This window comes from Nicotiana attenuata, unplaced genomic scaffold (genome assembly GCF_001879085.1).
Source record: "Nicotiana attenuata strain UT unplaced genomic scaffold, NIATTr2, whole genome shotgun sequence".
NCBI lineage: Eukaryota > Viridiplantae > Streptophyta > Magnoliopsida > Solanales > Solanaceae > Nicotiana > Nicotiana attenuata.
This window is the reverse complement of record NW_017675144.1, coordinates 44,772-65,416: the sequence shown is the minus strand read 5'-3', so window position 1 is coordinate 65,416 and position 20,645 is coordinate 44,772. Positions and strand designations below refer to the sequence as shown.

The 20,645-nt window shown below is 44.8% G+C and overlaps 1 protein-coding gene across 1 annotated transcript; it reads right to left on the bottom strand.

Moving 5' to 3' along the window:
- Positions 1 to 16,233: 16,233 nt before the first annotated feature.
- Positions 16,234 to 17,687, bottom strand: LOC109219733. The gene is made up of 2 exons (XM_019384204.1): positions 17,135 to 17,687; positions 16,234 to 16,958 (listed from the first exon to the last, which is right to left on the bottom strand). Exons 1-2 carry the CDS (start codon positions 17,685 to 17,687, stop codon positions 16,234 to 16,236), a joined length of 1,278 nt encoding a protein of 425 aa, XP_019239749.1.
- Positions 17,688 to 20,645: the final 2,958 nt, after the last annotated feature.

Genomic DNA, 20,645 nt, shown 5'->3' with positions numbered 1-20,645 from the left:
TAAAAATTCTAGTGTCTTTAATTCCTGCATTTACTTTCAGCATCTTATATTCTGTTATTACAACTGTTAGTTTATTGCATCTAATCGACTAATTGAAAAACCAGTCAACTAGCAGAGATTAAGTTTAAAAATATACAATTTACCCCCCCCCCCCCTCTTGTGCTTTCATCCCCGAGGAGTGGAACTATGCTCGTATGTGTTTTTCCCAAATGGTTGTTTGTCGTTTCTTTTTGGCGATCTGATCGTTCTCCCTCTTTTCTCTTTTTTTTTTGTGTAGCCGAGAGGGAACCTCCTTCGCTAGTCACCGACATTCGCGACTGGGTAAGCCAGATTTTGCTTCATACGATGGGGATTCGTGAGTGCTCGCAGTTTAATGAGAGGTTTGGGAGCAGACCTTCGGCCGGTGAGTCATTTCGCTTTGATCTTAGTAATTTTGGCCTTTGTATCATCCTTTCTTTCCTTTCGTTTTTTACTTGTCTTTCTTTGCTGGTAGGTCGGAGGGCTTCGAGGAGGGTGAGGGCGCCAGTCAAGTACTTCGATCGAGCCTATACTTACTGTGGCTGCAAGCGAGCCTGCTGAGACTGCTGTTACCCCTCGGACCCCGGCCTCGCGTGGGCCTAGCCGCCAAGCTGCTGCCCCGCTAGCGGAGATTTTGGCTTCTATAGTGTTTCATTTGGTGGATGAGTCGGACCAGGGCAAAGACGAAGAGGCTCCATTTAAAAGGCGAAGGATAGAGGTTGATGAAGGAGTTATCGAGGATGAGGAGCCTGCGGGGGGTGAACCCGAGTTGACCACGGCCGAGCTGGGGGGCGGTATGGCTTTGGATGCAGAGACCGTGCCTCCTTCGGACGGAGATCACCTCCGTGGAAGAAGGGGAGCGACCAGAGGTGGCTGCGATCATTCTGAGGAGTGATCCGTCAACGTGAGGGCAGGCCAACGTTCCCTCTTCGGCTGAGGAGAGGACGAAAAGAGTGGTCGTAGATGATTGCGAATCCGGCTCCGATTCGATCCCGAGGAGGTGAGAATATTCGACGAAGGGCTTACCCGGGTGGAGGTGAGAACGGATGGGTCCTCTCGCTCTATCGTAATCCCTTTGGACTGCGATTTGTTGCAGGATACGATGAGAATGGTCCCTTCCTTTGCCCCACTCTACTCTGTCGCCGAGAACAGGACTCTCCAGGCGCTCAAGGATTCCGACTTGTCACTGGACATATCCAGGATGGCTCTGAGGGTGAGTTTCCTTCCTCATTATTTCTGCATTTCGCGCCTTTTTCCTCTTTCTATCTTTACTGATTTTTGGCTCTTTCTTTTTCTTTTTCCTCTCCTTTTTTTAGACTTTTATTTTGGAGATCGAGAGCGCCCGTCGGGAGGAAAAGCGGAAGGTTGTTTTTCAGAAAATGGTTTCAAAGTACATCCGGTATCGTGACAAGTACCGCGAGATGCGTGCACGGTTCAGAGCAGGCGGCAACCTCCACTCCCTTAAAGAGGAGTTGGAACAGAAGGACGAGGAGCTTGCGAACTATTGGCAGATGCAGTGAGCTCGAGGGGTTTCTTAGGGCCAAGGACGATGAGCTCGAGGTGAGCAAGAAGGTCATGGCCGAGTGCGTCGATCTTCAAGTGCAAGTGGCGTCCCTGCGAGCCGAGCTTGAGCAAAGCTCAATTACAGTTGTCGGTCTGAGTGGTGAGTTGGCTGAGAAAGCGGTAGAGTTGGAGGGGACTGAGGAGGCTCGAGTAGCGGCTTTGGCAAGGCAGCGGCATTAGAGGACTCTATCCGCTCCTCAGGTCTGAACGTGCAACTGATGCGGAAACGGCCGCGCTAAGGGAGGAGCGGATTGATGAGCGAATTGGCGGGCTTGAGAAGATGTCTCGAGCCTAAGTGAGCAAGTTGCCGCTCTTGAGGCCGAGAAGGAACGGTTGTTGGCTCGACCTTCTTCCTTTCATGCTTCCGCTTTCCCCGACGTTCCTCGTCATTTATACGAGATGTGAATCCATGCTGAGGCTCAGCTGGACATATATAGGAACTTGATGACGACGGGGAAGGTTCCTGAGGCCAACTTCGAAGATGCCCGTGTTAAAGCACGTGATGCCAGGCTTGCCGGTGGTTATGCCAGGCTTGCATCTGATGCTTGGTATGACGATGAGTATGTTGATGGCACGGGTGATGGTGAAGATGGTGGAGATGGTGTAGTGTGATACTTTTGTACTTAGTTTTTGTTCTTTTCTTTCTTTCTTCTTTTTTGTGGGGGCGTCTTTCTAGCCCTTTGTAACATATTTTATTTCTTGGAATGGAATGACTATGACTTTTTGCTGTATGTTCTTGGCCCTTTTTGCTTTTCTTCGAATGTTTTTCTTTGTAAGAGTTCTTGACTGTTAGTTGATTCGAACGAGGTCAAATGTTAAGTAATTCGAACGAAGTCGAATGCTAGTTGATTTGAATGAGGTCGAATGTTAATCAATTCGAGCGAGGTCAAATGTGAGTCGATTCGAGCGAGGTCAATTGTTGACTCTTAGTTGATTCTAATGAGGTCGAATGTTAATTAATTCGAGCAAGGTTGAATGTGAGTCGATTCGAGCGAGGTATAATGTTGACGCTTAGTTGATTCGAACGAGGTCGAATGTTAATTAATTCGAGCGAGGTTGAATGTGAGTCGATTCGAGCGAGGTCGAATGTTGACTCTTAGTTGATTCGAACGAGGCCGAATGTTAATTAATTCTAATGAAGTCGAATGTTAGTTAATTCGAACGAGGTCGAATGTTAATGAGTTCGAATGAGGTCGAATGTGAGTCGATTCGAGCGAGGTCAAATGTTGACTCTTAGTTGATTCGAACGAGGTCGAATGTTAATTAATTCGAACGAAGTCAAATGTTAGTTAATTCGAACGAGGTCGAATGTTAATCAATTCAAACGAGGTCGAATGTGAGTCGATTCGAGCGAGGTTGAATGTATTGTTAATTAATTCGAGCGAGGTTGAATGTGAGTCGGTTTGAGCGAGGTCGAATGTTGACTCTTTGTTTATTCGAACGAGGTTGAATGTTAATTAATTCTAACGAAGTCGGATGTTAGTTAATTTGAACGAGGTCCAATATTAATCAGTTCGAACGAGGTCGAATATGATTCAATTCGAGCGAGGTCAAATTTTGACTCTTAGTTAATTCGAACGAGGTCGAATGTTAATCAATTCGAACGAGATCGAATGTGAGTCGATTCGAGTGAGGTCGAATGTTGACTCTTAAGTGATTTGAACAAAGTCGAATGTTAATTAATTCGAACGAAGTCGAATGTTAATCAATTCGACGAGGTCGAATGTGAGTCAATTCGAACGAGGTCAAATGTTGACTCTTAGTTTGGCGTAATGTATGAACTTGGTAGAGAAATGAGAAACTCGTGTGTTTGCATATTTCGCGTTGTTTATACATTCATTGGAGAAGTTTACATGTTTTTGCTCTGTTCATGCTTACATTGGAGAAGTCCTAGTTTACTTGTCCCTTCATTGGTCGACCTGGAAAAGTAGTTGAGAGGTCGAGCGATGAACTTATACTTAACTTCGAGACGCCCTCATTGTCGCCTCGTTAAAAAACTCCCCGAGAAAACCCAATTGGGACAAAACTCAGGTGAGGGAAAAAGAGTATGACTCGGGAGACGTCAACCCTTAGAAGTTGAAGTATTTGAGGTGGGCGACGTTCTAATTGTTTGGTAGTAATTTTCCCTCCATTGTTTCTAGATCGAACCACCCTTTGCTTACCGCCGCCGTGATTTTGTATGGGCCTTCCCAATTGGTTCCCAGTTTGCCTTCCCGTGGGTCCTTGCTTGCTTGTGTTTTGGCTTTGAGTACATAGTCCCCGACTTTGAGTGGCCTGACATTGGCTTTTTTGTTGTAGTACCGCTTTGCCTGTTGTTTTTGAGCTACCATTCTTATATAGGACATGTCTCTCCGCTCTTCGGCTTCGTCGAGGTCTTGCCTTATGCTTTCATCATTGCTTGGCCTGATCTCCTTTGAATGCCTTAGACTTGGTTTACCGACTTTGACCAGTATTACTACATCAGTCCCATAGACTAGTGAATATGGCGTTTCTCCTGTGCTTGTTTTCGACGTCGTGTGGTATGCCCATAACACTTTCAGCAATAATTCTGGCCACAGTCCCTTGGCGTTCTCGAGCTTCTTTTTCATGATTTTCAATATTGTTTTGTTGGAGGACTCCGCCTGCCCGTTGCCCGCGGGATGATATGGCATGGAGAGTATTCTTTTGATGTGCCATTTTTCGAAGAACTCGACGGTCTTTTTCCCAGTGAACTGGGGTTCGTTGTCACAACTGATTTCTTTGGGGATGCCGAAGCGGCATATGATGTTTCTCCATATGAATGTGATTACTTCTTGCTCGCGTATTTGGGCGAATGCACCTACTTCTACCCACTTGGAAAAATAGTCAGTTAAAACTGAAAGAAATCGTACATTACCTCGTCCCGCTGGGAGGGGTCCGACTATGTCCATTCCCCATTTGATGAAAGGCCAGGGTGAGGTGACTGAGTGGAGGTGCTCGCCCGCTTGGTGAATCTTAGGAGCGTATTTTTGGCATTGCTCGCACCTTCTGACGAAGTTGGCGGATTCCTTTTTCATCGTGGGACAATAGTAGCCTGCTCGTATGAGGCATCTGACGAGAGCTCAATTGCCGGTATGAGCTCCGCAATGGCCTTCGTGTACTTCTTCGAGGGAGTGCCGCATTTGATTCTGTCCTAAGAACTTTTCTAGGGGACCGCCAAATGTTCTTTTGTACAAGTCGTTATTGACGATGTGTACCTGGCCGCCTGCATTCGAAGCTTCTTGGCTTCTTTTTTATGGGGTGGGAGCACTCCGTCCTGCAAGTATGAGATAATACGATTGCGCCAGTCCCAAGTCAAGTTTATAGTTCGTACCTCGATTTGATCTATTGAAGAATGGAGGAGAGTAACCACGTCCCCCTTTCCGGTTATACTTTTGGTGGCCGCTGCCAGTTTAGCGAGGCCGTCCGCTTCGATGTTCTGCGCTCAAGGTATTTGATCGAGTTGGCATTCGTCGAACTCGGGTAATAGTTTGCAAATTTTGGCCTGGTATTTCTTTAGTCGTTTCTCCTTAATTTGGAAAGTCCCTATAACTTGGTTGACGACGAGTTGCGAGTCGCATCGCAAGACTACTTGCCGAGCTCCGTACTTGAGTGCCAACTTTAACCCTGAAATCACGGTCTCATACTCGGACTCATTGTTGGTCATATCAGGGCATCGTATGGACTGGAAAACTATTTCTCCTGTTGGGACCTCGAGCACGAGTCCCAGTCCAGATCCTGATGCGTGAGAAGCGCATCGGTGTACAGAATCCATTGGTCGTGTATTTTGGCGGATATACTGGCAGTTTCCCTTTTGACTTCAGGCGTTATCTTTGCACTGAAGTCGGCGATGAAGTCGGCAAGTACTTGCGACTTTATCGCCATTCGCGGCTGATAGGTTATATCGTGCTTGCTTAGCCGTATGGCCCACTTGGCCAATCTGCCCGATAGTTCGGGTTTGTGCAGGATATTCCTAAGAGGGAAAGTCGTGACCACCGAGAGGGGGTGGCACTGGAAATAGGGTCTAAGCTTTCGTGAGGCTATGACCAAGGACAGGGCAAGATTCTCGAGGTGGGGGTACCTCATTTCAGCGTCGACCAAAGTTTTGCTAATGTAATAGATTGGAGACTACGTACCTTTATTTTCTTGTACCAGCACTGCACTTACTGCGACATCGGACACGGCCAGGTAGACGAGGCGGCGCTATCCGAGTTCTCCCTTAGCGAGCAACGATAGCGAAGACAGGCACCTTTAGTTCTTTTAAGGCGTTGACGCACCCTGTAAGGCCCCGTAAAATTCTTCCTAAAACCAGGAATTTCGTGGTGCCAAGTTAGATTTATGTTTTATAATAGTACCACAAATCTTTTCCACTCAACGCTAAATTTTTTAGTTCGGACTTTTTGGATTGATCAGTACGCTACAGAGTTAAAGGAAAACGTTTTGCAGAAGTGTTCGTTTCTACGGCCCATTATGTGGCCGCATAATCACTCTACGGGCCGCATAATCACTCTGTGGGCTGCATAATCACCTGCGGGCCGTATTTTGGCCACAGAGTGAGGCAGTCTTTTTTGCCAATTTTGAGGTCCGTTTACTGCCAATTATGCGGCCGCATAACCATTACGCGGGCCGTACTTTGGCCGCATAACCATTCTTGAACTTTTGCAAAGGGAGGTTCTACGACGCGTTATGCGACCAGAGAACAAGTATGCGGACCGCATAGTGGCCGCAGACCAAGGCACAAATTTTAGTCCCTAAGGATCGCACTCCGCGGCCATTCCGTGAACCGTATAGCCGTTATGCGGTCGCATATGCGACCGCAGGTCCATATCGGGGCTCCAAATTTCTGAATATTAAACCCGATCCCATGTCGTTTAAACATATGTTATGGTTTATTTTGAGCATATTTCTGATGCCTTAGAGTGAGAGAAAGAGTCCTAGAGTGAGAGAGTGATCTCCAACTAATTATTCCTCAATTCTTGCACAAAACCTTGAAGATTGTCAAGTAAAGTTCCCTAAGTCTTCACCTTAAAGGTAAGAATTTATGCCCTAGCTCATAATTTCGAAATTTCTACTAAACTAGGTAATTAGCAAGATGCTTCATGGGCTTTAGGGTTATTTGTTTTGCATGCATGAGTTGTGAAAGAATATAGGAAGAAAGTGAGTTAAAAATGGTAAAGGATGGGGTGTGGTTTGATAGAATCTTCACAAAAAGGTCTTAAAAATATAATGCACACCTAGTGCTTGATAATGTGCTCAAATGAGCTAGAATCTTGATCATCCTTCTAATTCTTGAATCAACTTGTGACATTCCTAAAATAGATTGAAGGTGCTAAGAGTTCCGAAATTTATTGTAGAACTTAAGAAAAGCTCTATCGAGGTATGTATGGCTAAAATCCCCTCTTCTTAGAATAGAACTCCCCCCCCCTCCCTTTGGTATTCATGAAATCGGTGTAAGTCACAAATCGATCGTATAGAACTTGCTATTCCAAATGTGCTTTCGTGGAAGGAAATAAGTGCAATATGTGTTCCTGTTCTTTCATCATGTTATCTCATCATTTGGTAATGTATTAAAGATATGGAATATGTGTAACAAATGCTTAGACTTCTAGTCAAATTCGAATAAAGATTATTATGTCAAATTGTGTGAAAAAGCCTCTATGTTCTCTAGAACCTAAATTGCTCCCATGTGTAACCAAGTCGTGAATGAAAGACCTTGATGCTATTGATATGATAATGACATTGAATGTGTAAAAAAGAGAAACATGAATTTTAAAATACGGCCAAGTGCCAAGAACAACTTAATGAATGAGGCCACTTGTGCCAATGTATTGAAAGATGGGAAAGATATATGAAGTGAAATGATTGATTGAAAGGATGATGTCTCGAGTGAGATGGCCTAGCCGATCGGGCCGTGATCGGACGCCATGCCGCACACATGGTGGTAACTGTGCTGGAAATGATTGATTGATAGTGTGGATATGGTTGATGTCTCAAATGAGATGACCTAGCCGATTGAGTCGAGATCGGACTCCGTGTAGGAACACAGTGGTATTGTGGATTGTGGCACATGGCACTAAGATACCAACCTAATAAGATGGAAATTGAACCGAGTACTTATGTGATCCTTACTTGATGTTTTAGTATTGTTTGAAGCTCTTGTGGTACATCATGAATGCTTCCCCTTGTTTCGTTGTTCATTCTATTTAGACTGGTGTTTAGCTTTACATACTAGTACTATTCGACAGTACTAACGTCTCTTTTGCCGGGGGCGCTACATCTTTAAATGTATGTAGGTGGTTCCATAGCAGGCAGTGCCGATCGCAGCTAGTGGCGCACCCTCTTTCCATCTGACTTGGTGAGCCCCACATCATTTCGAGGTCCTGTAATTCTTTTTATCTTTTGTTCACCTTTTTATCATGTTTTGAGGTATAGCGGGGCCTTGTTGCCGGCACTTTTGTAGCACTCTCTTTTGTATCTATTTAGAGGCTTCGCAGACATTATGTGGGTTGTATATGGGTGTTGGGAAGCTTAATGGATTATGTTGTGTTTTGGACTCTTGTTCCACTAAATCGTAAGGTGTATGTATTTTGAAACTTAACAGTGATGTAACTAATGAAATGGCTTAGTAATGTACTTGTATGATCTCATATTGCTCAATTAATGAAAACATGCCTTCTCTTGATCGTAAGTGAGTTGGGTAGAAAGTGTTTAACAAGCTTGCTCGGCCGGGTTCACTCGGTTAAGCACCGGTCTCACTCCCCGAGCTTGGGGTGTGACAAACTTGCTATCAGAGCCTAAGGTTTTAAAATGTCCTAGGATGTCTCGAAGCCGTGTCTGGTAGAGCCCTTTTTATCGGTGTGTTGTCGATCACATCTATAATTAGGGGGCTACTTGGACATTTAAGAATAATACCCTTCTTTGTTGATCTATATCGTGCGATAGAACTGAATGTGAGGTTGTTCTCCTCTAACTCGTGCATTGTTCTAACTTTCAATAAATGGCATCTAAGAAGAAAGCAAGAACTGGCCAAGAAGCCAATGCCACCCCAAGAGTGGCTGTTGATTCTCTACTTGATGGTGCGGGTGAGGATAATCCCCTGACTATTACACTACCTAATTCTTCTATACCAGAACAGACTGCACCAACCCCTACATCTACTGAGGGTGCAACTATCCCTCCCACCGATATTCTTATTCCACCTCCAGCCCCAGCTTCCGGTTCTGGTATTTCTGATGGGGATCTTAGGGGGGCTATCTAGATGCTGACAGAGTTAGTGGCTTCTCAGGCCCAAAGGTCGACTGTTGCACCCACATCTTCTAGTCAACAAGGGGATTCTACTGGTTCTGGGGTGAATAGGTTTCTCCAGTTAGACCCTTCAGTGTTCACAGGTACTGATCCCGAGGCAGACCCTCAGGATTTCATTGATGAGATGCATAAGACTCTCCGGGTTATGCGCGCTACTGAGACAGAGGGAGTGGAGTTGGCCGCCTATCGCCTAAAAGGGGTGGCATATTCATGGTTCGAGATATGGGAGAATTCCCGTGATGAGGGGAGCCCTCCGGCGAGGTGGAGTGAGTTTGCGGATGCTTTTAAGGACCATTTCTTGCCTGCCGAAACTAAGGCAGCATGTGCCGCAGAGTTTGAGAACCTTAAACAGGGTAGTTGGAGTGTGTGGGAGTATCACATGCAGTTCGCGTGCCTATCAAATATGTCATTCACATGATGCCCACCATAGAGGCCAAAGTGCGCCGGTTTGTGCAGGGCCTTAGCCCTTTGGTTATCAATGAGGCTGCCACAGCTGCTTTAAATTTTGATATGAACTATGGAAAGATAGTGGTGTTTGCTCAAGCTACAGAGACCCGCAAGTTGAAGAACAGGATGGAAAGAGAGGGTAGCAGCAAGGCCCGATCCGCGGGCAATCCCGGAGATTCATTTGGTGGGGGAAGGTCAGTCTTTAGGGGAGGATCGTCAGGGCCATCTTAGTCCAATGCTCAGTCTTCAGCCAATGCACCGCCAGCAGGGCACAGTCAGCAGCAGGGGAGTCGATTCAGGCCCAATCAGTGCAGCAGGGGACCGCACCAGCAAGGCTAATTAGGAGGGAGATTCCAGCAGCAGCGGAGGCCCCCATGCCCCAAGTGTGGGATGATGCATTTAAGGATCTCCTACATGGACCTGCCAGTATGTTATTGGTGCCGGATGAGAGGCCATATTCAGAGGGAATGTCGAGTATCCCGCTAGGGTGCGGGCAAGGGCACAACACAACCATCCAGTTCTGCAGCTGCTACATCTCAGCACCCCCTCCAGCTTGAATCTCTCCAACACCAGCAGGGCATGGTGCAGCTAGGGGTGGTGCTCAGGGTTCAGGAGGACCCAGCTGTTCCTATGCTATGAGTGGTCGCCAGAGTGCAGAGGCTTCTCCAGATGTTGTCACATGTATATTGACTGTCCAATCTTATGATGTGTATGCCCTTATTGATCCCTGTTCCACTTTGTCCTATGTTACTCCTTATGTTGCTATAGAATTCGGGATAGAACCGGAACAACTTCATGAGTCGTTCTCTGTATCTACTCCGGTTGGTGAGTCTATTACGGTCATGCGGGTCTATACAGGGCCGATCTCATTAAATTAGGGATGGTCGACTTTGATGTAATTATAGGGATGGATTGGCTTTATTCATGTTTCGCCAAGCTCGATTGCCGAACTAGAACTATGAGGCTTGAATTTCCAAATGAACCAGTTGTCGAATGGAAAGGGGATAATGTGGTGCCAAAAGGTAGGTTTATTTCCTACCTTAAGGCTGCAAAGATGATAAACAAGGGATGTATCTATCATTTGGTCCGGGTCACGACACCGGTGTCGAGGCACCTACACTTGAGTCTGTGCCAGTTGTGAATGAATTTCCAGATATCTTTCCAGATGAGCTCCCTAAGATTCCGCCAGACAGGGAGATTGATTTTGGGATTGATGTGATGCCAGGCATGCAGCCTATATCTATTCCACCTAACAGAATGGCACCGGCAGAATTGAAAGAGCTAAAGGAACAATAAAGGATTTGCTAGAAAAGGGTTTCATCCGACCGAGTGTGTCGCCTGGGGCGCACCGGTTCTTTGTAAGAAAGAAAGACGGATCGCTACGGATTTGTATTGATTATCGACAGCTCAACAAAGTCACAATAAAAAATAAGTACCCACTACTAAGGATAGATGATTTGTTTCATCAATTACAAGGTGCTAAGTACTTCTTTAAGATTGATTTACGGTCCGGGTATCACCAATTGAAGATAAGAGAGCAGGATATTCCGAAAACAGCTTTCAGGACCCGGTATGGGCACTTTGAGTTTCTGGTAACGTCTTTTGTGCTAACAATGCCCCGACAGCTTTCATGGATCTTATGAATCGAGTCTTCAAGCCTTTTCTTGACTCCTTTGTGATAGTTTTCATTGACGATATTCTTGTATATTCACGAAGCCGAGAGGACCATGCCGATCATCTCAGGTCAGTCTTGCAGACTCTTCGTCAGCACCAATTGTATGTGAAGTTCTCAAAATGTGAATTTTGGCTTGAATTTGTTACATTCCTAGGTCATGTCGTCTCTAGAGGGGTTCTCTACTCTTGCCTCTCCGTTGACTAAATTGACGCAGAAAGCGGTTAAGTTCCAATGGTCCGATGGTTGTGAAAGGAGCTTCCAGGAATTGAATTCAAGATTGACTACGACGCCGGTATCGACTCTACCAGAGGGTACAGATGAGTTCGTGGTATATTGTGACGCTTCAAGGATCGGGCTTGGGTGTGTGTTGATGCAACACAACAACATTATAGCTTAGGCTTCCAGACAACTCAAGAATCATGAAAAGAACTATCCGACACATGACTTAGAGCTTGCGGCGGTGGTTTTTGCATTGAAGATTTGGCGTCATTACTTGTATGGGGTCCATGTGGATGTATTTACGAACCACAAGAGCCTTCAATATATTTTCACGTAGAAGGAACTGAATTTGAGGCAGAGAAGATGGCTTGAGTTGCTCAAAGACTACGACATCGATATTTTATTCATCAGGGGAAGGCTAATGTTGTGGCAGATGCTCTTAGCCGGAAATCTATGGGAAGTTTGGCTCACTTGGAGGCGTATCAAAGGTCGTTGGCAAGGTTCATCAGTTGGCTAGTTTGGGAGTTCGTCTTGTGGACTCTAATGAAGGAGGAGTGATTGCGCAGAATAAGGCTGAATCATCGCTTGTGGAGGAGGTTAAGGAGAAGCAATTCAATGACCCATTGTTGGTACAGCTGAAGGAGGGAATTCGTAAACATAAAACTATGGCTTTTTCTCTTGGCATGGATGATGGTACACTAAGGTACCAAGGGCAGTTGTGTGTTCCAGATATACGGAAGCTCACACTTCCAGGTATTCCGTGCACCCAGGTTCTACAAAAAAGTATCATGAACTCAAGGAAATCTATTGGTGGAATGACATGAAGGAATGTGGCGGACTTTGTGGCAAGGTGCCCGAATTGTCAGCAAGTGAAGGCCGAACATCAACGTCCTGGTGGGTTAGCACAAAGCATAGAAATTACAATGTGGAAATGGGAAATGATCAATGTGGATTTTGTGGTAGGGTAACCTCGCACTCTGCGCAAGTTTGACTCAATTTGGTTTATTGTGGACCGACTCACGAAGTCAGCACATTTCTTGCCAGTCAAATCTACTGACACAGCGGAACAATATGCTCAATTGTATATCAAGAAGATAGTAAGGCTTCCTGGTACTCCAATTTCCATCATTTCCGATTGAGGGGCTCAGTTCACATCTAATTTTTGGAAGAAATTTCAGCAAGGTTTGGGTACGCAGGTGAATCTTAGCACAACCTTCCATCCACAGACCAACGGGCAAGCAGAGCGGACTATTCAGACGCTCGAGGACATGTTGCGAGCTTGTGTTCTTGATTTCAAAGGTAGCTGAGATGATCACTTGCCACTCATAGAGTTTGCTTATAACAACAGCTTCCATGCTAGTATTCAGATGGCACCATTTGAGGCATTATATGGGAGGAGGTGTAGATCTCCTATTGGGTAGTTCGAAGTTGGAGAATCTGAATTGATAGGACCAGACCTCGTTCATCCGTCCATGGAGAAGGTTAAGATCATTAAGTAACGGTCGAAGACCGCCCAGAGTCACCAAAAGTCCTATTCGGATGTTCGTCAGAGAGACTTAGAGTTCAAGGAGAATGATTGGGTATTCTTGAAGGTTTCTCCCATGAAGGGTATTATGCGGTTTGGAAAGAAAGGGAAATTGAGTCCGAGGTATGTCGGGCCGTACAGAATCATTAAGAGGATTGGTCAGGTAGTGTACAAGCTTGAGCTACCACCCGAGATGTCATTGGTACACCGGTATTTCATGTGTCTGTGCTGAAGAAAGTAATCGGGGATCTGTCGCTTATCGTGCCAGTTAAGACTACTAAATTCAATGAAGAGTTGTCATATGAAGAAATTCCAGTTGTCATTCTTGATAGGCAAGTCCGAAAGTTGAGGAATAAGGAAATTGCCTCCGTGAAAGTGTTATTGCGAGACTAGCAGGTTGAAGAGGCCACTTTGGAAGTCGAGGAAGAAATGAAAAAGAAATACCCTCACTTGTTTGAATAGCTGTGTAATCCCTTCTTTTTATGAACTTGTTGCCTATGCATTATTGTATCACTTGTTCAGTTAATGTAAAGGTGTTCTTTTGGGTTATATGATGCTTATGAGGCCACAGTTGGTATTGTTATGAGTTTTATTATGTCGTTGAGTTGTGTATATACTCGTGAGATATGTTTCTGGGGCTCTCTAACGGGTGGATAGGCCTAGTTACAAAGGAAAATCTGGCAAAATTTTTGGAAATTTAGGGAGTTAGTCAAATTTGGGGCTGCTAGTGTGTGGTGTGGAAAACTGAGTTGCATAAGGTGCTGCTAAGTGAACCTTGAACCTTATTCGAGGACGAATGATCTTAAGCGGGGAAGGATATAAGGCCCCGTAAAATTCTTCCTAAAACCCGGAATTTCGTGGTGCCAAGTTAGATTTATGTGTTATTATAGTACCACAAATCTTTTACACTCAGCGCAAAATTTGTTAGTTCAGACTTTTTGGATTGATCAGTACGCTATTGAGGTATGTATGGCTAAAACCCCCTCTTCTTAGAATTGAACTCCCCCCACCCTCCCCCCTTGGTATTCATGAAATCGGTGTAAGCCCCAAATCGATCGTATAGAACTTGCTATTCCAAATGTGCTTACGTGGAAGGAAATATGTGCAATATGTGTTCCTGTGCTTTCATCATGTTATCTCATCATTTGGTAATGTGTTAAAGATATGGAATATGTGCAACAAATGCTTAGACTTCTAGTCGAATTCGAATAAAGATTATTATGTCAAATTGTGTGAAAAAGCCTCTATGTTCTCTAGAACCTAAATTGCTCCCGTGTGTAACCAAGTCGTGAATGAAAGACCTTGTTGCTATTGATATGATAATAACGTTGAATGTGTATAAAGGGAAACATGAATTGTAAAATACGGCCAAGTGCCAAGAACGACTTAGTGAATAAGGCCACTTGTGCCAATGTATTGAAAGATGGGAAAGAAATATAAAGTGAAATGATTGATTGAAAGGATGATGTCTCCAGTGAGATGGCCTAGCCGATCGGGCCGTGATCGGACGCCATGCCGCACATATGGTGGTAACTGTACTGGAAATGATTGATTGATATTGTGGATACGGTTGATGTCTCAAATGAGATGACCTAGTCGATCGGGTCGAGATTGGACTTCGTGTAGGAACACGGTGGTATTGTGGATTGTGGCACATGGCACTAAGATTACCAACCTAATAAGATGGAAATTGAACCGAGAACTTATGTGATCCTTAATTGATGTTTTAGTATTGTTTGAAGCTCTTGTGGTACATCATGACTGCTTCCCCTTGTTTCGCTGTTAATTCTATTAAGATTAATGTTTAGCTTTACATACTAGTACATTGGACAATACTAATGTCCCTTTTTTCGGGGGCGCTACATCTTTAAATGGATGTAGGTGGTTCCATAGCAGGCAGTGTCGATCGCAGCTAGTGGCGCACCCTCTTTCCAGCTGACTTGGTGAGCCCCACATCATTTCGAGGTCCTGTACTTTTTTTTTATCTTTTGTTCACCTTCTTATCATGTTTTGAGGTATAGCCGGGGCCTTGTTGCCGGCACTTTTGTAGCACTCTCTTTTGTATCTACTTAGAGGCTCCGTAGATATTATGTAGGTTGTATATGGGTGTTGGGAAGGTCAATGGAATATGTTGTATTTTGGACTCTTGTTCCACTAAATCGTAAGGTGTATGTATTTTGAATCTTAACAGTGATGTAACTAATGAAATGGATTAGTAATGTACTTGTATGATCTCTTATTGCCTAATTAATGAAAACATGCCTTCTCTTGATCGTAAGTGAGTTGGGTAGAAAGTGTCTAGCAGGCTTGGTCGGCCGGGTTCCCTCGGTTGAGCGTCGGTCGTGCTCCCCGAGCTTGGGGCGTGACACACTCGGAATTCCATTGGAGTCCGTTATCCTTTTTAAGCACGCCAAAATATTTGTGGCACCTATCGGAGGACCGCGAGTAAATCTTGACAGGGCGGCTATCCGACCGATCAGCTTTTGCACTTGTTTTTTGCTGGTTAGACTTTCTGGGATTCCTTCTATAGACTTGATTTGGTCGGGATTGACCTCGATTCCTCTTTGTGATACCAAAAAGCCGAGGAATTTTCCATAGGTTACACCGAAAGCACATTTTTCGGGGTTCAATTTCATGCCGTACCTTCTGAGTATGTCGAACGCTTCCCTCAAGTGGTCGATATGGTCTTCCTTCCTTTTTGACTTGACCAACATGTCGTCTATATATACTTCCATGGTCTTGTCGAGTTGATCTTTGAACATTCTAGTCACTAGCCTCTAGTATGTTGCCCCTGCATTTTTCAACCCAAACGACATTACCCTGTAGCAATATGTCCCCTGGTGGGTGATGAAGGTGGTTTTTTCCTGGTCCTCCACCTCCATTAGTATTTGGTTGTAGACCAAGTAGTCGTCCAAGAAGCTCAGCAGTTCGTGCCCGGCTGTAGCGTCGATGAGTTGGTCGATATGGGGCAGCAGGAACAAGTTTTGGGCAGGCTTTGTTCAGATCTGTGAAGTCTACGCACATCCGCGACTTTCCATTCATCTTTTTCACCATGACCACATTGGCGACCCACTGAGGGTACTTTGATTTTCTGATAGAACCGTTCACCGATAATTTTTCGACCTCTTCGTGAACCGCGTCATTTATTGTAGAGCCGAACTTTCATTTAAAATTGCCTCACTGGGGGTAAAACGGGTCGACGTTCAACTTGTGAGTTTCTATCTCCTTCGGGATACCTGGCATGTCTGCATGGGAAAAAGCAAATAGGTCTACGTTATTTTTTAAGAATTGGCGAAATTTACCTGGATCTTGGAGCTTATGGCCGATTAAAGCTTTCTTGATATGGTCGGCGTCATCTAGTTGGACGGGGTCAAGGTCCTCTACGGTTGACCTTGTGGCTTCTATGATTTTAGGGTCTCTGATGACATCTTTCCTTTCATCGCCATCTGACCCCGACTTTGTTATGCCTTCTCGGCCTTTCCTTTTAATTGTTGGGTGTATGTGCAGTCTTGGGCGATGCGGTAGCATTCTCGGGCCGTGCGTTGCTCTCATCGGATGTAGAACACTCCCAGGGGGTGGGAAATTTAATGACTTGGTATAAGCTGGAGGGGACGGCTTTCATGGCATGTATCCACAATCGGCCTATGATGGCATTGTACGCCGTATCCTGGTCCATGATGTGGAACGTGGTCTCCAAAGTGATGCCGCCGGCCAGGACGGGCAGTGTGATTTCTCCAGATGTCCGCTCAACTGCATTGTTAAAGCTTGTCAGCGTGATGCAACGTGGCACTATCTTTTCCTCGAGATTCATTTGGGTGAGAACTCGAGGATGGATGATGCACGCGCCGCTTCCATAATCGACCATAATACGTTTTACATCAGTATCAAAGACACGTAAAGTAATGACAAGAGCGTCATAGTGAGGAAAGACCAAACTGTGGGTATCTGACTTATCGAATATGATACTTTCTTCGAGTTCGTCATACCATTCGTGGCTGATGGACCGTTTGAGTTTGTGGGTGGTGGTGAACTTCATGCTGTTGATATATGCGTTGTCGCCTCCTCCGATTATCATTTGAATGGTCTGAACTGGGGAAGGTGGTTTGGGAGGTCCCTGGTGAAGTTGGCCCTCCCACGATCGCTCATCAGCTCTTTCAAGTGCCCTTGGTGAAGCATATTCACGACCTCCTGTCTTAGGGCGATGCAGTCCTTGGTTTTATGACCCCGTTCCTGGTAGAATTCACAGAGGGCATTTGACTTTCTGGTGCTCGGGTCGGATCTCATCTTCTATTGCCATTTCACTTTTGGGCCGAGCTTCTCCAGTGCGTAGACTATTTCTGAAGGGGAAGCACAAAAATTGTGAGCTGATAATAAAGGGGGCATACCTCTCTCATTTCGGTGAATTCCCGTTCGCGGCCTGGATGGACCTTCATCATAGCGTGGAGGTGGCATGAGGGTGCCTCTGACATAAGGCCGATGTCTTTCTCGATTAGGTTGGGATTCCGCTAGATCCCTCCTGTTGTCGTTTCTCCGGTCTTTCCTAGACTCCATTTTGACCGAGGTCAGACTTTGGGTAGGTCCGTTGAGATCGTCCTCGTCAGCTCTTACCTCGGCACAGTAGACGTTGTGTATCTCGTCCCAAGTGGTTGGAGGGTATTTCATGAGTCGGCTCAGAAACTTTTTGGCCGCCCGCGACCCACTTCTGCTTAGCCCGTTCTGGAAAGCGGCTACCGCCATTCCTTCAGATACATTTGGAAGGGTCATTCTTACACGGTTGAACCGAGCGAGGAAGTCCCTGAGCCCTTCTCCATGCGATTGCTTAATGGCGAATATGACGTTCACCCTCGCCTCTGCTTTTTTGACCCCGGCATGGGTGGAGACGAACTTGTCTCCCAGTTCCTCGAATGTTTTTATGGAACGGGCAAGTGTGATGGTCATCACTTGTTTTGAAAGTAAATTTTGTGTTCCGAGGCCTTAAAACCTCCTTATTGTCTCACCTCGATTTACGTGTGCAGTCCGTACATGTATCCGGAAAGTCATTATGTGAAAATCTGTGAAAAATGATGAATTTTGCTTTTAAAATGAATTTAGGTTGACTTAGGTCAACATTTTGGGTAAAAGGACCCGGACCCGCGATTTGACGGTCCCGGAGGGACCGTAAGAAAATATAGAACTTGGGCGTATGCCCGGAATAGAATTCCGAGGTCCCAAGCCCGAGAAATGAATTTTACAGAAAATTATTTCTGGAATATATATGAGTTTTTGGAAATGAAATATGTTTGAATTTGATGGTATCAGGCCCGTATTTTGGTTCCGGAGCCCGGTACAAGTTTGAAATAATAATTTGGTTGAATCTGTAAAATTTGGTAAAGATCGGGATTGGTTTGGTATAAAACGGACTTAAAGTTGAGAAATTGGAATTTTGGATGTTCTTGGATGATTTCATGAATTTGGGGTTCAATTCATAGTTGTAGATATTATTTTGATGATTTGATTGCACGAGCAAGTCCGTATGATGTTTTTAGGTTGGTGTGCATGTTTGGTTTGGGCCCCGATGGCTCGGGTGAGTTTTGGATAGGCCACGGAGTAAAATTTGCACTTAGGAAATTGCTGATACGTTGCAGGTCTGCAGGCTTCGCATTTGCGAAGCCTGGCTCGCAAATGTGAGATCGCAAATGCGAATAAAGCATAGCAAATGCGAAAGAAGGCATGGGCAGGCCTGATAGCAAATGTGATCATTTGGGTCGCAAATGCGGAGGGCCTCAGTCGCAAATGCGAACCCCTCAGAAATATGGGGTGGTCGCAAATGCGATAATTAACTTCGCAAATGCGAAGATTGCAGTCTTCTAAAGGGTTCGCAATTGCGAACCCTGGTCGCAATTGCGACATATGCGACCTGCAAATTCATAACTTAGCTGAAAATTTTTCATTTTTCAAACCCTTTCAAAACTTAAACACCTTTGGGCGATTTTTCAAAGACAAGTACTCTTCCAAATCGATTGTAAGTCATTTCTAACTCGTTTTTATTAATCTTTAACATCTTTTCTCATGATTTCAACTCAAAATAAAGGTTTTCATGGGGGAAATTGGGTGTTTTGGGTAGAACTTAGGTTTTTCAAATTTTGGGATTTGGACCCCGATTTGAGGTCCGATTTCAAAAAAAATTATATATTTGAGTTCGTGGGTGAATGGGTAATCGGGTTTTGGTTCGAACCTCGGGTTTTGACCATGTGGGCCCGGGGTCGATTTTTGACTTTTTGGGAAAAACTCTAGAAAATCTATTTTCATGCATTAATATTGATTCATTTGGCATTTATTGATATAGTTAAGTAACTTGTGGCAAGATACGAGCGAATTGGTGGTGGAATCAAGAGGTAAAGCGGTAGTTGAGGCTTGAATTGTGTTCGTGGCATCGAGGTAAGTGTTTGGTCTAACCGTAGCTTGAGGGATTAGGAGTTGTGTCTTATTTGCTATGTGTTAACTGTGGAGTACGACGTATAGGCATGGTGACGAGTATCTATATGTCGGTATCAAGCATGCCCGTGAGTCTTGTATTGTAATTGTTGTGACTCCGTCGTGGTTTATTCATGCTTAATATGATGATTTGTATTATTGTTCCCTTGACGGGATGTTGTTGTTATATTATTATTCCCTTGCCGGGATGTTGTTGTTATATTATTGTTCCCTTGCCGGGATGTTATTGTTATATTATTGTTCCCTTGCCGGGATGTTGTTATATTATTGTTCTCTTGCCGGGATATTGTTGCTATATTATTGTTCCCTGGCCGGGATTCTTCTATGACTGGTGTTAATATATGAAATGGGAGCGGGTTGCCCGCCTGCAATCGTAATATATGAAATGGGAGCGGGTTGCACGCCTGCAACAAGATATATGAAATGGGAGCGGGTTGCACGCCTGCAACGAGATATATGAAATGGGAGCGGATTGCACGCCTGCAACGAGATATATGAAATGGGAGCGGGTTGCACGCCTGCAATGAGATACATGAAATGGGAGCGGGTTGCACGCCTGCAACGAGAAAGAAATGAAAGTGAATACTGTGTTTGTTTCTCTTATCCTTGTTAGCAATTGAATTTTGGTTTCCTTACATTCCTCTTTGGTATTCTGTTGTTATCTGATACTCCCCGCAGCATGCTTTTCCCCTCCCCTCTTTAACTGTAAATATCTGCCTTTATTTCCGCCGTATATGATTTAACTGCACAGGTTTATTTGGTAGTATGGTCCTAGCCTCGTCACTACTTCGCCGAGGTTAGGCTAGGCACTTACCAGCACATGGGGTCGGTTGTGCTGATACTACACTCTGCACTGTGTGCATATACTGATACCGGAGCGTTTGGACCGCAGTGAGGGTGCTGTCTTCAGTCCATTCAGGCGACCCGAGGTAGTCCTGTAGGCGTCCGCATGCCTTGGCGTCTCCTTCTATCTTTTTCTACTATTTCCTCTATGTATTTCTGAAACGGTTTGTATTTATTTTTCGGACCTTTATTTGTAGTACTCTTAGACAGTCTGTGAAATTGTGATACCACATCAGGGTAGCTTTTAGTCATGGAATTGTGTCGGAAATATTTAAATCGTTACATTTCTTTTCTTTCGCTTATTTAGTTCCGATGTTTATATGATATTGTTCACCATTGTCGAAGGATTAAAACATATAAAAAAGGTTAAGTAATTGGAACAATTGGCTTGACTAGCTTCCATTAGTAGGCGCTATCACGACCCCCTAGGGTGGAAAATCCGGGTCGTGACAGCAAGTAACTGTGAGTACCAAGTCAGGGCTCCCCCGGTTAGGGTTTCTCCAAACTTCTTCAGCAATATGGATGATACTTGTTCTTTTGCGAGGTCATTGCCTTTTACTGCAGTGACATAATGGGTCA